At 41.6% G+C, this 14,732-nt stretch overlaps 1 protein-coding gene across 1 annotated transcript in view; it reads left to right on the plus strand.

Annotated features, from left to right (window-relative positions):
• The window catches only part of prkd1 (protein kinase D1), a 746,050-nt gene that overhangs the window by 668,749 nt on the left and 62,569 nt on the right, over positions 1 to 14,732 (plus strand). The window contains exon 5 of the mRNA XM_041215333.1: positions 9,782 to 9,992. Coding sequence (XP_041071267.1) covers positions 9,782 to 9,992 — 211 coding nt within the window. The remainder of the gene's footprint in view (positions 1 to 9,781; positions 9,993 to 14,732) is intronic.

A 14,732-nucleotide genomic window follows, 5' to 3' on the forward strand; every position in this document is an offset into this window, starting at 1 on the left:
TGTCCTGCTGGTGGGACAGGACATACACAGGGATGGTGATGTGCAGAAGAAATCTTTGAACATGTAACTAGATCAAAACAGAGGTAATAATAATGATGCGGTCTATTTGCATGAACTGAGCCAAGCTTGCACCTCTTCTGAAACATCAATGGAAATATTAGATATTTATTCTTTGAATGCTTTTTATGACCTTCTGTGCAGGGAGGACTAACATGAAATGGCCTGTGACAAAGTAATCCTTCTTATAGGGATATTTGGGGATTTATTTGTGTCATTTGTCAAACCATCTCTAAACAAACCTTTCAACACTGATAAAAATATTGGGGGATTATTTTGGTGAAAGGGTGAAAACAGGTGCTGAATGGGTGATGTGCTTATGAAGGAGTAACAAGCCCAGAGAACCATGGGTGACCAGAGATATGCAGGTTACAATGAGAATGAAAAGAGAGGCTTTTAGCAGGTACAAGTGAAGCAAATCAGCGGAGGCATTAGTGGAGTTCAGCCAGCGCAGGATGGAGCTTAAGAAAGCAATTAGGAGAGCAAAGAGAGGATATGAGAAAGCTCTGGCTGGTAAAAGTAGGGAAAATCCCAAGTTATTCTGTAAGTATATCAATGGGAAGAGGATAACCAGGGAGAGTAGGGCCCATAGGGACCAAGGGGTCAATCTATGGGTGGAGCCAGAGGCCATTGCTAGAGTGTTGAATGAACACTTCACATCCGTCTTCACCCAAGAGAATGAGGATGAAGGTATTGAACTCGGGGAGAGAGACTGCGAGGTTCTTGAGCAAATTGATATAGGGAGGGACAAGGTATTGGAGGTTTTGGCAGGCTTAAAAGTGGACAAATCTCCAGGTCTGGATGATTTGTGTCCCAGACTGCTGAGGGAGGCAAGGAAGGAAATCGCAGCGGCTCTGACCCAAATTTTTAATTCCTCTCTGGCCATGGGTGAGGTGCCAGAGGACTGGAGAACAGCTAATGTGGTTCCGCTATTTAAGAAGGGTTGTAGAGATAAGCCAAGGAACTACAGGCCAGTGAGTCTCACGTCAGTGGTAGGGAAACTATTGGAGAAATTTCTGAAGGAGAGAATCTACCTCCACTTGGAGAGGCAAGGTTTGATCAGGGATAGTCAGCATGGCTTTGTCAGAGGGAGGTCATGCCTAACAAATTTGATTGAATTTTTTGAGGGGGTGACCAGGTGTGTAGATGAGGGTAGTGCAGTTGATGTAGTTTATATGGATTTCAGCAAAGCCTTTGACAAGGCCCCACTTGGGAGACATATAAAGAAGGCAAAGGCACATGGGATACAGGGTAACTTGATAGGGCAAATTCAAAATTGGCTTATTTGTAGGAGACAGAGGGTGATGACAGAAGGATGCTTTAGTGACTGGAAGCCAGTGTCCTGTGGCGTACCACAGTGATCTGTGCTGGGTCCCCTATTATTTGTCATTTATATAAACGACCTAGATGACTATGTGGGGGGTAGGATTAGTAAGTTTACAGATGACACAAAGATTGGCCGGGTGGTTAACAGTGAGGTTGAGTGACTTGGGCTACATGAAGATATAGACGGGATGGTCAAATGGGCAGGTAAGTAGCAGATGGAATTTAACCCTGAAAAGTGTGAGGTGATACACTTTGGAAGGAGTAATTTGACAAGGAAGTATTCAATTCCTTGTCATGGCACTGGGAAGTTCCGAGGAACAAAGGGACCTTGACGTGTGTGTCTATAGATCTCTGAAGGCGGAGGGGCATGTGAGTGGGGTGGTGAAAAAGGCATATGGGATACTTGCCTTTATCATTCGAGGCATGAATTACAAAAGTAGGGAGGTCATGCTGGAGTTATATAGAACCTTGGTGAGGCCACAGCTGGAGTACTGTGTGCAGTTCTGGTCACCGCATTATAGGAAGGATGTGATTGCACTGGAGGGGGTGCAGAGGAGATTCACCAGGATGTTGCCTGGGATGAAACATTTAAGTTATGAAGAGAGGTTGGATAGACTTGGGTTGTTTTCGTTGGAGCAGAGAAGACTGAGGGGCGACCTGATCAAGCTGTACAAGATTATGAGGGGCATGGACAGGGTGGATAGGGAGCAGCTGTTCCCCTTAGTTGAAGGGTCAGTCACAAGGGGGCATAAGTTCAAGGTAAGGGGCAGGAAGTTTAGGGGGGAATGTGAGGAAAAACCTTTTTACCCAGAGAGTGGTTATGGTCTGGAATGCTCTGCCTGGGAGGGTGGTGGAGGCGGGTTGCCTCACATCCTTTAAAAAGTAACTGGATGAGCACTTGGCACGTCATAACATTCAAGGTTATGGGCCAAGTGCTGGTAAATGGGATTCGGTGGGTAGGTCAGGTGTTTCTCACGTGTTGGTACAGAGTCGATGGGCCGAAGGGCCTCTTCTGCATTGTGCGATTCTGTGAAGACACCAGTTTAAAAGTCTAGATTTCACAAACCATTTTGGTCCAATTGCTGATGACCATAATTTAAACTTGCCTAGAAGAGCAACAGAGACCTGCAGGGTTAGTATTTAATGGTTGGTTAGACCTCATTTTAATGCAGCAGTGTATGTGGGCTCCACTTCCGTTGAAGGTGTGGCATGCACTGGGGTTATTTATTTTTCATGAAGCATTTTATAAGCACAGATAATACTTCAACACTTACCTCATAATTTTATATTTTTAACCTGTTATTAAAACACTTCTGTAAAATTCTGCTGGGGACTTGACTCCCATATAATACTCAACTTTTCTATATCATGTAGCATGCTCAGGCACAGCCAGTAAGTAGCCTGCCACAGGGAGTAACACAAGTGAAAAGGCTTTAGATGATAGTTCACCTTGAGAAGACTTGAATGTCAGCTGAGTTCCCTCAACTAGTATTTTGTGTTCACTAAACCATGAGGAGTGTACACAAAGTAGATAATGAGAAACTGTTCCCATTGGCTGTACACAGAGTAGATAGTGAGAAACTGTTCCCATTGGCTGTACACAGAGTAGATAGTGAGAAACTGTTCCCATTGGCTGTACACAGAGTAGATAGTGAGAAACAGTCCCCATTGGTAGTAGGTACAAGAACCAGAGGACATCGATATAGGTTGAATAGCAAAAGAACCATTGATTCCAAACCACATGGAGAGTCACAACATTAGGCCAAACATGGGCAAAGAAGCTTCCTGCTGATTCCCACCCACTGCACCCCTCAGCTGATATTCCTTCATGTTGAACAGCACTTGAAAGAAACAAGGCTGGCAAGGGGACAGATTGTCACTCAAGGCTGAATCATTTGCAGCCTACCTCAGCCAGATATGCTGCGTCGATTATCCATCCCAGCCTTCACCTAAGCTCCCAGCACCACAGTTGCCAGTATTCAATCAATTCAGTTCGTTCCCTGTCATTTCAACAAACTGCTCAGCAAACTAGATACAGCAAAGGCTATGGACCCCATCATCATCATCTGTTATATTGAAAACTTGTGCTCCTGTCTACTCTCAATAATCAGCAACATGATTGCAGTGTTGTCGACAGAGCCATCAAGTGATATTTAGACAATGATAGCCTGCTCAATGATGCCCAGTTTGGGTTCCGCCAGGGCCAGTCAACTCCTGACCTCATTACAGCCTTGGTCCAACATGGACAAAAGAGCTGAACTCCCAAGGTGAAGTGAGAGTGACTGCCCTTGACATCAAGGCAACATTTGACCAAGTGTGGCATCAAGGAGCCCTAACAAAACTGGAGTCAATGGGAATCGGGGAAAACCCTCCACTGGTTGAAGTCACACCTAGCACAAAGGAAGATGGTTGTGGTTGTTGGAGGTCAGTCATCTCAGTTCCAGGACATCACTGCAGGAATTCCTCAGGTTAGTGTCCTCGGCCCAACCATCTTCAGCTGCTTCATCAATGACCTTCCTTCCATCATAAGGTCAGAAGTGGGGATGTTCACTGATGATTGCACAATGTTCAGCACCATTCGCAACTCCTCAGATACTGAAGCAGTCCATGTCCAAATGCAGCAAGACCTGGACAATATCCAGGCTTCGGTTGACAAGTAGCAAGTAACGTTTGCACCATACACGTGTCAGGCAATGACCATCTCCAAAAAGAGAGAATCTAACCATTGCCCCTTGATGTTCAATGGCATTACCATCACTGAATCCCTAGTCAGAGGCTAGGAATCATGTGGCAAGTAACTCACCTCCTGACTCCCCAAAGCCTGTCCACCATCAGCACAAGACAAGAATGTGATGGAATATTTATCATTTGCCTGGATGATTGCAGCTCCCACAACACTCAAGAAGCTCAACACCATCCAGGACAAAGTACCCTGCTTGATTGGCACCCCATCCACCATTTCCAACATCCACTCCCTCCAACCCCAAATGCACAGTGTGCACCACCTACAAGATGCACTACAGCCACCTACCTAGGTTCCAAACTCATGACCTCTATTGTCTAGAAGAATATGGTTGGTAGACATATGAGTCCTCTCTAGGTCTTACGTTATCCTAAATTGCAATATACCCCCAATCCTACATCGTCACTGGGTCAAAACCCTTCCTATCAGCACTGTCATTGTACCTAAATCACATGGACTGGAGTTGTTCGGGAAAGTGACTAACCACCAACTTGCAATTAGGGAAGGGCAATAATTGCTGACCCAGCCAGCGACACTCACCTGCCATCAACAAATAATAAGGAAAAGCCTGAAGCTCCTTTTTCCCTAGCTAACTTGAAAATCCCATTTACTTTGAAATAGTAGTTTAAGCCATTTTTGTGACTTTGTCCCTGTTTCGTACATAAACATGTGGGCCTCCAGTAGCCTACATAAGCTTTGTAATAAATTCCTTTCTATCAGTTAAATACAGTTTGAGTATCTCCAGTTTCCATGTCACAGCCAGTCATTTCCAATTCACACAAGTCGTAATTTTCTTCCACTTTCATTCAATTAAATCACTGCATCACTGAAAGTCTACATAATTAATGTGGATAGAATTGAATGGTGAATTTTACCGCATCAGATCCTCCAAAGGACAATTTTGATGTGAATCCCACTGGTAACATTAAGGTATTTTAAAATCATCTTGATACACAATCCGTTTTGCAACAGCTTCTCTGTTCTCAATTCACTGGTGAAATCGCTGAATATTTACCTCGTAAGGAAAGAAATTCAGTAAAGTCTGGTGACCTCTGACCTTCTGCTGAAAGATTGGTGTAATCTCACAGTTTGCTGCTTCTGCGGTTGGTACCACATTAGACAACACATCTGGATATTGCAGTCACACATGTGGATGTGAACATGTTCCACTCTGCAAAATCTGCTTTGACCTTTCAATTCCGCTGACCAACTGAGAAAGTGTCTGTTCAGTGATAGCCTATTTGCTAATTAAATGGGCCTTCCAAAAGCTCTGCTACATCACTAAAAATTGGGATGGATTGTCTTTGACTAATCACACAGAATCTTAACAGCACAGGAGGCCATTCAACCCATCATATCTGCACCAGCTCCCCAAATGTACATTATGACCTAGTGCCATTGCCCTGCCTTTTCCCCATACCCTTAAACGTTGATTCTATTCAAATAATTATCTAATGCCCTCTTGAATGCCTCAATTGAGCCTGCCTCCACCACATTTCCAGGCAGTGCATTCCAGACCCCAACCACTCGTTGTGTGAAAAGTATTTTCCTTGTGTCACACTTGCTTCTTTTGCAAATCACTTTAAACCTGTGCCCCCTCATTCTTGATCCTTTTACGAGTGGGAACAGCTTCCCCCATCTACTCTGTCCAGCCCCCTCATGATTTTGAACGTCTCTATCAAATCTCCTCTTAGCCTCCTTCTCTCCAAGAGGAACAGTCCCAACCTTTTCAATCTATCCTCATAGCTGACGTTTCTCATCCCTAGAACCATTCCTGTAAACCTCTTCTGCGCTCTCTCCAACGTGTTCACATCCTTCATATAATATGGTGCCCGGAACTGTACACAATATTCCAGCTCATGGTTGTGATTTGGTTCTCAATTCACACATTAGTATAATGCCTCAGTGCCATCTAGTGTAATTTTACAATGAAATCTCAGAATGTGTAGTATTGATTTTAAACTGAATAACGTGGTGAAGGTTCACGGGTAAACCAAGGTCGTCCTCAAATAAAAACTGAAAACTCAGCAAGTCTGGCAGCATCTGTGGACAGGGAAACAGAGTTAATGTTTCGAGTCCAATATGACTTCTTCAGAGTAAACAGAGTCCTCACCACCCACATTGTCTGTGCTTATCCGGGTGTCGGATGTTTTTCAGTCCATTGTGGAGTTAAGCTTCATCTACTTGGCAAATGGGGGATAATTATTTATCATTACCATTGAATTCAATACAAATGCAATGGATTAAGCACCCTGGCTATTGTGAGCAATTCATTCAGCTGTTCACACTTTGTTAAATTGGGATTAAGTTCTGTTAACTGTTCACCTGAGGAACTGGTGGCCTCAGCACTATGAAGCCAGATGTTTCAGTTAAAAGGAATCCATCTGGTAAAAGTAATGACCAGTGAAGGCTCTGCCCACCCTTGTTCATCCACTTTCATCATTCCAGGAGCAGCTGCTTGAAATCTCCATTTTCTGACTGTGTCCCCTGGTTGCTATCAACTGATGAAGATTACAGGCAACTGCTCAGTAAATACACTGGAGATTGTTTCCAATTAACTGAGTCATTATCCAATACAGAGGGCCAGGAGAATCCATACATTTTGCCAAGAAGCCACTTCTTTTGTTGTTGGAATTTGAACCCCACTGGCAAGGTCAACATTTGTTGTCCATCCCTAATGATCCTTGAGAAGGTGGTTGTGAGTCACCTTCTTGAAATGTGACAGTCCAGTGCAGTTAGGAAGGGGCTTCCAGGATTTTAACACATTTTGACACTTGATCAAAATGTAGTAGTGTACTGTAGAAGATTGTGTGGGTCCAAGTCTGACTTCAGAAACTTGATCACATATTCCAGGCTGACACTGCTGTATTGAGGGAGTGCTGCACTGTTGGATGTGCTTTCTTTTTGATAAGGTGTTAATTGAGGTCCCATCTGCTCTGTCCGATGGATGTAAAAAATATCATGGTGCTATTTTAAAATGTCGTAAATATTCTCTCCAGTGTCCTGGCCAATATTAACCCTCAACCAACATCACTAAATCAGATTATCTGCTCATTTATCTAACTTCTATTTGTTTACCAATTGATTGCTACTTTTCTTACATTACAGCAGTAATTCCACTTCATAAAATACTTCCTTATGTAAGACATTTTTGGACATTTTGTGAAAGGCATTATGAAAATGCAAGCTCTTACTTTTTTTATGTTACATCTGGTTCACCTGTCTATAACCAGAAGAATTCATTTTCACAAACTCCAGTATGAGTTTTTTGCTATTCCAGTTGATCGATGCTACAAGTTATTACAGCTGCTTGTTAACTGGATTATGTATCACCGATAACATTACAGCGGAACTATGGAAATCAGACAAATCATGTTAACAGAAATACACCTGCTTTATAACTTGTACACTGGTCATACATTGGTCATAGTTTTCCCTGTAATCTAAATTGTTTATGGTTCGATAAACTTTAAGTATTGACATCACAAACTGACACAATACATGCCATAACTGACAGTCAACTGTATGTGTACTTCACTAAACCTGGTACAACTCCTTAAAAAAGTCCAGACAAATTGCATAAGAAATATTGTCGACTGAAAAAGAGAGGAATTTCAAACTTACAATTTAATGTGAAGGTTCAGAGGATGTGCACAAAGCTTTTCTCTTCATCGGCATTAGAGACACTATCAATCCTACCTCTGTAGCTCATCCTCCTGTGAAATATTCCATTATATACAATGGCTAGAAACCAAATAATTAACATCTTAACTACTCTGAAGGAAATGGTTGAAAGTGAATTTTAATGGTAATATGACGAGAAATTTCTACCCCAAGTTTGTGAACCTAAGTATTGAAAGTCTGCATTAAAATAACCCCTCATTTCTGTCTCTTCTTGCTGGATGTTTCCAATATGGACCTTACTGCCTCCCTTTTGCTTCAGTCTCCTCTAGGTTCTAACACCGAGATGTACAATTTAATGCCTGCCACCCATTCTAATAGTTACAGAGGCCAAACAATTCAGTTACCTCCACCTACATAGCTTGGAACCTAATGATACATTAACTTCACTCACAGATTTCATAGATATTCAACATTCAATAACTGATCACAATTTATTCTTCAAATAATGATACCAAATCATTCATGAGTGACAAATCTTCAGTGGTATGCAACGGTTCCCCCTTCTGACAAAAATCCATTGTTCAGTAGTTAGTTATTGAGAATTGATAGAAAAGGTTTCATATATAGTTTTTCTTCATCTAAATTGGGGGGATATTTAATTTTAATTATTATGAAATTATTCATTAATTCAACATCTCCCATGATTTTTAAGTCATTTGGGAAGACGGTTTTGCAACCTCACAAAACAGGATTGAAATTACAAACTCGGAACATTGTCTACAAACCTCATTTCAGTTTGTCACAAAAATAGAGCCACTTTTTAGCTGCCTGGTGTCTTGTGAAGGTGAAAATTTTGAAACTGTTTTCCAGATTTTAGTATTTGCCGAAGGCTGCTGAGTGCAAAACTGAAGGGGAAACATAGTCCCTTTACTCAGCCTATCCAGGAGTGCTGCAAGGTGTGTGTGTGTATATCCCTCAGTAATGAAGTCCCAGTGAGGCATAGAGGTAGAGATTTAAAGTACAGTCAACTATCTTTAATTCAAAGGCATTTTTGAGTGAAAAAAAAATGAATTAACCATTAGCTACAATTTTGTTAATTTAATTAATTTGTCTAGTTACTGTATAATTCAAATTAAACAACTTTAAATTAAGTGTAGGCTACACCTCCATCATATTATTGAAATACAGCTTATGAAGACATGCCTATGGAATTAGTTGTAGGGAGGTTACTAAAAGAATGAGTGGCAGGATAAGCAATTCCACTCCCGACAGTAGAATAAATTATGCAAATGACTGTATTTGTTATTCAGCAATCTACCCTCACACTTGTGGTATAAATACCAACATACTGTGAGTTCAATACATTAGTATTTAAGTTGCATAATAGGTGTACCCGTAGCATCTGCCGGAAACTGAGAAAACATAGAGTGCAAATGTTTTAGAATTCAAAGAAAATGTCAGATCAAACGGTATTTTAAAATTCAGGCACACATTAACTGCTGTGATATTACTAATCGAAAATGACAATCACATCTCTGATTCAGTAAGATCATATATTCATTTTGTGTTTTAAACTACATATATTGCTAAAGTACAATCTTATTTCCATAACTGCACATTGCAAATACTTACTTAACCCTCTCATCTTCCAAAGCAGTTTCAAACTGACTGAATAGTATATGTCTTTCCAGCCTGTATAATACTATCTGATAGCTAAGTGTGAATCAATTGGTGTAGAAATTTAAGCCAATCAATGTGCAAATTGCTGTTTAATAGTATAGGAAAAAATAGATAGCAAAGAATAAAAATGTGTCTCTAACATTCCTAAGTAAGTAGGTAAACCCTAATTGCTGTATATATAGTGCCATGTTTGCAATCTATTAATGGGTTACCTCACCTTATTCAATGTCATATAAATAACCATTTAGCTGTTGCTCAATATGTGCTTAATATTTTTCAAACATCTTTCTAATCTGTTACAGAACAATGACTGTGCAAATAAAATGACATTTTGTTATTATGTACTTATAGCAGAAGGCACCATCTGAGTCTTTCATTGGAAGAGAGAAACGCTCAAATTCACAGTCATACATTGGTCGTCCCATTCAGCTGGATAAGATTTTCCTTTCCAAAGTTAAAGTGCCTCACACATTTGTAATTCATTCTTACACCCGGCCCACTGTTTGCCAGCACTGTAAGAAGCTCTTGAAAGGGCTTTTTAGACAGGGTGTGCAGTGTAAAGGTGAGTAATGGGATCAATCTGCATGTACGGTTGCTCCAGACAGTAAAAATTGTTGAAATTTATCAGAAAACCAATTTTTATGAAGTTGTTAATGTCTATTGTGTTTGCTTCTCTTAGATTAAAGCACTGCAGTTTCTTTGTACAATGTTGGCAAATTAAATTATTTCAGGCCCTATTCATTTCGTTCAGTGAGTCATCAAAATGCCAATACTAATTATATATTTATTCATATTCCATTCTGAGCCTACATTTTAAAATTAGCCAAACTCTCTCCTGATCATACAGGTCCCCAGCATACTCAACACTGTTCACACTTACATCTTGCAACTCTGTTTTCAATGCTCGTTTACAACATTAACCGCTCTAACTCCTCCCCACTCTTGGCCAGTCAATTTCAAATATGCTGAAGAATCCCCCAGAGGCACTTACTTTAATTTTAATCCAGAGGTAAAGTTTTATAGGGAATTCACAGAACCAGCATTTCACTGGACAGGTTTTAGAAAACTCGGAGACCATGCAGCTTTGCAACATGTACCATGTTCCATCTGTGATACAGTTTAGATTAGAAAAGTGGCAAATACCCCACATTATCTACAAATCTATTAGAATCACAGAAGCAGAGAATGGTTACAGCACAGAAGGAGGCCACTCAGCCTGCCATGTCTGTGCCGGCTCTCTGAAGGAGCAATCCACTTAGAGCCACTCTCCTACCTTCTCTCAGTAGCTCTGCTCATTCTTCCTTTTCAAATAATAATCTAATTCTCTCTTGAAAGCCACAATTGAACCTGGGTCACCAGACTTTCAGGTAGTGCATTCCACATCCTAACCACGTGGCTGCATAAAAATGTTTCTGCTCATGCCTCCATTGCCTCTTTTGCCAATTACCTTAAATCTGTGCCCTCTGGTTCGCAATTCTTCCATTAATGGGAACAGTTTCTCCCTATCTACTCTGTCCAGACCCCTCATGATTTTGAATACCTCTGTCAAACCTCCTCTTGGCCTTCTCTTCTCCAAGAACAGCCCAAACTTCTCCAATCTATCTTCAAAACTAAAGTTCCTCATCCTTGGAACCAGTCTCATGAATCTATTCTGTGCCCTCTCTAATAAGTGTGGTGCCCAGAACTGGACACAAAACTCCAGATGAGGCGCAACAGTATCTTTTACACACAAAAAAGGACAAAGCAGCCGGGAAAGATGGTGGCCCACCAGACTTCCTCCGCCATCTTGACCCATTGACAAAGCAATGGGTGCTCACACTCTTCTCAACTGTGGTGGGGAATGGCCACATTCCCCAAATCGGGTGTGAGGCAAAGGTAATAGCCCTGCCAAAACCAGGAAAGACAGCAGATGAGTCTGGGAGCTGCAGGCCCATTTCACTGCGCAGTACAGCCTATAATCTCCTGGAGTGGCTCATTCTTTTAAGAAGTAGCCCGATTACCAATCCATCCCTCCCCCAAGAGCAGACTGGCTTTAGGCCCCAACACATTTGCTGTGAACGAGCCCTTAAAACATTGAGGCTGGTTTTCATCTCAAACTCAAGGCTGGGGCCAGTTTCAAGAACTTGTGTCAGCCCAGATACTGTGTGGAAACATGGAGTGATGCTGAAACTCTCCGGACTGATGCTGAAACTCTCCCTGCTTGCTGCCAAGTGCCAAACTACCCTGGCTGCTGTGCACATTTCAGAGCTATAGAAGGATGAACATCTACCCAGGAGACAAGGTCAGCTCTCCAACAACACTCACCAACAGCCTCCCACAGGGCAGTACCCTGCACCGACATTTTTAACATCTACATAAATGACATGCCTGCCACATCGTCACAAAAAATTATTTGCTTTGACAAAATTGACAACTCAGGCAAAGGAAGCCACACTAAACTCTGACCTGCACTAAACTCTGACCTCTGATCTACAAGCGGAGACTGCAACCAAACCCAGCCAAGTCCATTAACTTTGCATTTCCACCTTGAAAATCATAAGGCACACAACACCCTAAATGCCACCTTCTGTAGAGAAAAAGTGCGGCATGACTCAACTCCCACCTATCTCGGATTGACCCTTGACAACTCCCTAATTTATCATTAGCACCTCCGAAAGACTGCCAAAAAGACCAAGACGAGCAACATCATTCACAAGCTCAGTGGCACAAGCTGGGGTGTAAAAAACACCATCCTTTGTACTTCTCCCATCGCTCTGGTCTTCTCAACAGCTGAGTACTGTGCGCCTGTATGGGACTCGAGTTTCACACCAAACACACCAACACACAACTTCACTCAGTAATGAGGATCATCTCTGGAACCCTGAGACCAACTTCAGTTCAATGGTTACCAGTCCTATCAAATATCGGCCCTCCCTCCATTCAACAGGACGCAGCAACACACCAGAGAAATAACTCATCTCAGCAGCAACCTGGGCCTCCCCATCCGTAGGAACCTTCAAGACTCCCCAGCTCACCAAATGGCTCTACAAAACCCCGCTCTTGACATGAATCCAACATCTCCAACTCTGTAACACTGAAACCTGGAGGAGAGCTTGGGCAGAAAACACACTCCAAATAAACACATCATTTCTGACCCAACACCTCAACGCCCAGGCTTCAATCTACCTTGGAGGATGTGGACAATCCTCAATTGAATACGGACTGGACAAGGCCAATGTGTCCACCTGATGCACGAGTGGTACCTCAAAACCTGGCCTGGCTTCGAGCTATGTCCTTTTGAAGTTCTACACTAACCTCCTCACAGCTCACAATGCTTACGAGTTTTATATCATCCACAAATTTTGAAATTGTGCCATGTACACCAAGGGCTATCTCATTAATATATATATCAGAAAGAGCAGGGGTCCTAACAACAATGCCTGGGGAACTTCGCTAAACCTTCCTCCTGTTCAAAAAACATCCATTAACCACTACTCCTGGTTTCCTATCACTCAGCCAACTTCATATCCACATTGCTACTGCCCCTTTTATTCGGTGAGCTCTAACTTTGCTCACAGATCTGTTGTGCGGCACTGTACTAAATGCCTTTTGGGAAGTCCATGTACACCACATCAACAGCATTACCCTCATCAACCCTCTCTGTTGCCTCATCAAAAAACTCCAGCAATTTAGTTAAACACGACTTGCCCTTGACAAATCCATACTGGCTTTCCTTAATTAATCTGCATTTGCCTAAGTGACTATTAATTTTTGTCCTGACTTAACGTTTCTAGAAGCTTTTGATTTTGCTTTTCTTAAAATCATATTTGAATGCCTGAAAGTATACCTTGCAAATTTTTACCCAGTTAGGATTGTAAATTCAATTATAACCCAAAGCTAAGGCTGCAGTGAATAGGTAGGTGAAAATTGTAGTTAAGTTACTAACATGGGCAGAATTTGATCCGTTAGATAGTATATTTTAATATTTTGAGACCATTACATAGACACTGAAGTAAATTCTGAGCATTTTTGGAACCAGTCTTCACACTGAATTGATATTACTCTCCACAGTCTGCTAGGCCCAAGTGTTATAAAGTGGCTTCCCAAAGGGGTCTCACACTTCTAGCATGTAATGCATAGCAGAGCTAGATCGCAGACTGTCGCCCCCTTTACATCAATACATATTTGAAACTCCTTTATGTGAATTGAAAGTGCAAGTATAACTGTACTCGCATTTTATACCCTTAGCTGCAGGGAGTAAAAATTCAAGCATGTTAATTTTGCCAAGCACCTGCTGTGATGGATTTTTTTTTGTGAAACAGTGAGGGATAAAGAAAAAAGTGAAAACATATATTGTTATGTGGTTGAGGTCTTGAGCTACTAATCAGAGTTTCCCAGGTCATAATTCATTTATGTGAATTAAAGCTTTGGGAGACTGTGTTGATGAACCAGTACCTTCGAATGGTTATCTCTGTTGACAATTCACCTATAATTATGATGCCCCTTATTAGGAACTGGCTTGCATATTCCCCTGAGTCTTAACAGAAATTCATACCAGTGAACATCCAGAAATCTATCACTACCCGCCTCAAGTTGAAGTAATAGAATGGATAGTTCCTGTCACAACCATCACCCTGGGAGACTCAATAGAAATAGTCAAAAGTTTCAGAGTGTCTAAAATGTAGTCATAATAACCTTGATAATTTGAGGAAATCAAGACTGGAGTTATCGAGCATAATCAGGACAGTGTCTTACACTCATCTAACTTCAATATTGCTGAAAAAGAGATGTGTCAAAGCTTTTTTGCCTTACACTCATCAGGACACTTTGCAATAATACCAATATAAAGAGAAAAGAACAATTTATACTGTATGAGAAGAGCATACTGATTGGTTGGCAAGTGGACTCTGATTGTTAGAGGCGTTGCCATGGAGAATGCACCGAGGGTTAACTGCCAAGCATTGTTTGAAATTTAAACCAGGCAGCTTGATCCTGATTGGTCCAGGCATTGCCCTGAGGAATGAGCCAGCAAATGGCTGTCATTTATTATGTTTAGCTGATATAGGCGCAATGTGCATACATGTTCTTACTGTCTGAAAAGAACAGGGCCCTGTGTGTTAATATATGTGGCTTCCAATACAGGCAAATGTGCCACATTGTGAGCCTGACTGATGCATTCACTGCTGCATTCTCCATGACAATGCCTCTAACAATCAGAGTCCACTTGCCAACCAATCAGCACTCTCTTCTCATATACTATAAGTTGTTGTTTTCCCCTTATATTGATATTCTTGTGAAGTGTCCTAATGCGTGCAAGACAAAA

This window comes from Carcharodon carcharias, chromosome 20, assembly GCF_017639515.1.
Source record: "Carcharodon carcharias isolate sCarCar2 chromosome 20, sCarCar2.pri, whole genome shotgun sequence".
NCBI classification, from domain to species: domain Eukaryota; kingdom Metazoa; phylum Chordata; class Chondrichthyes; order Lamniformes; family Lamnidae; genus Carcharodon; species Carcharodon carcharias.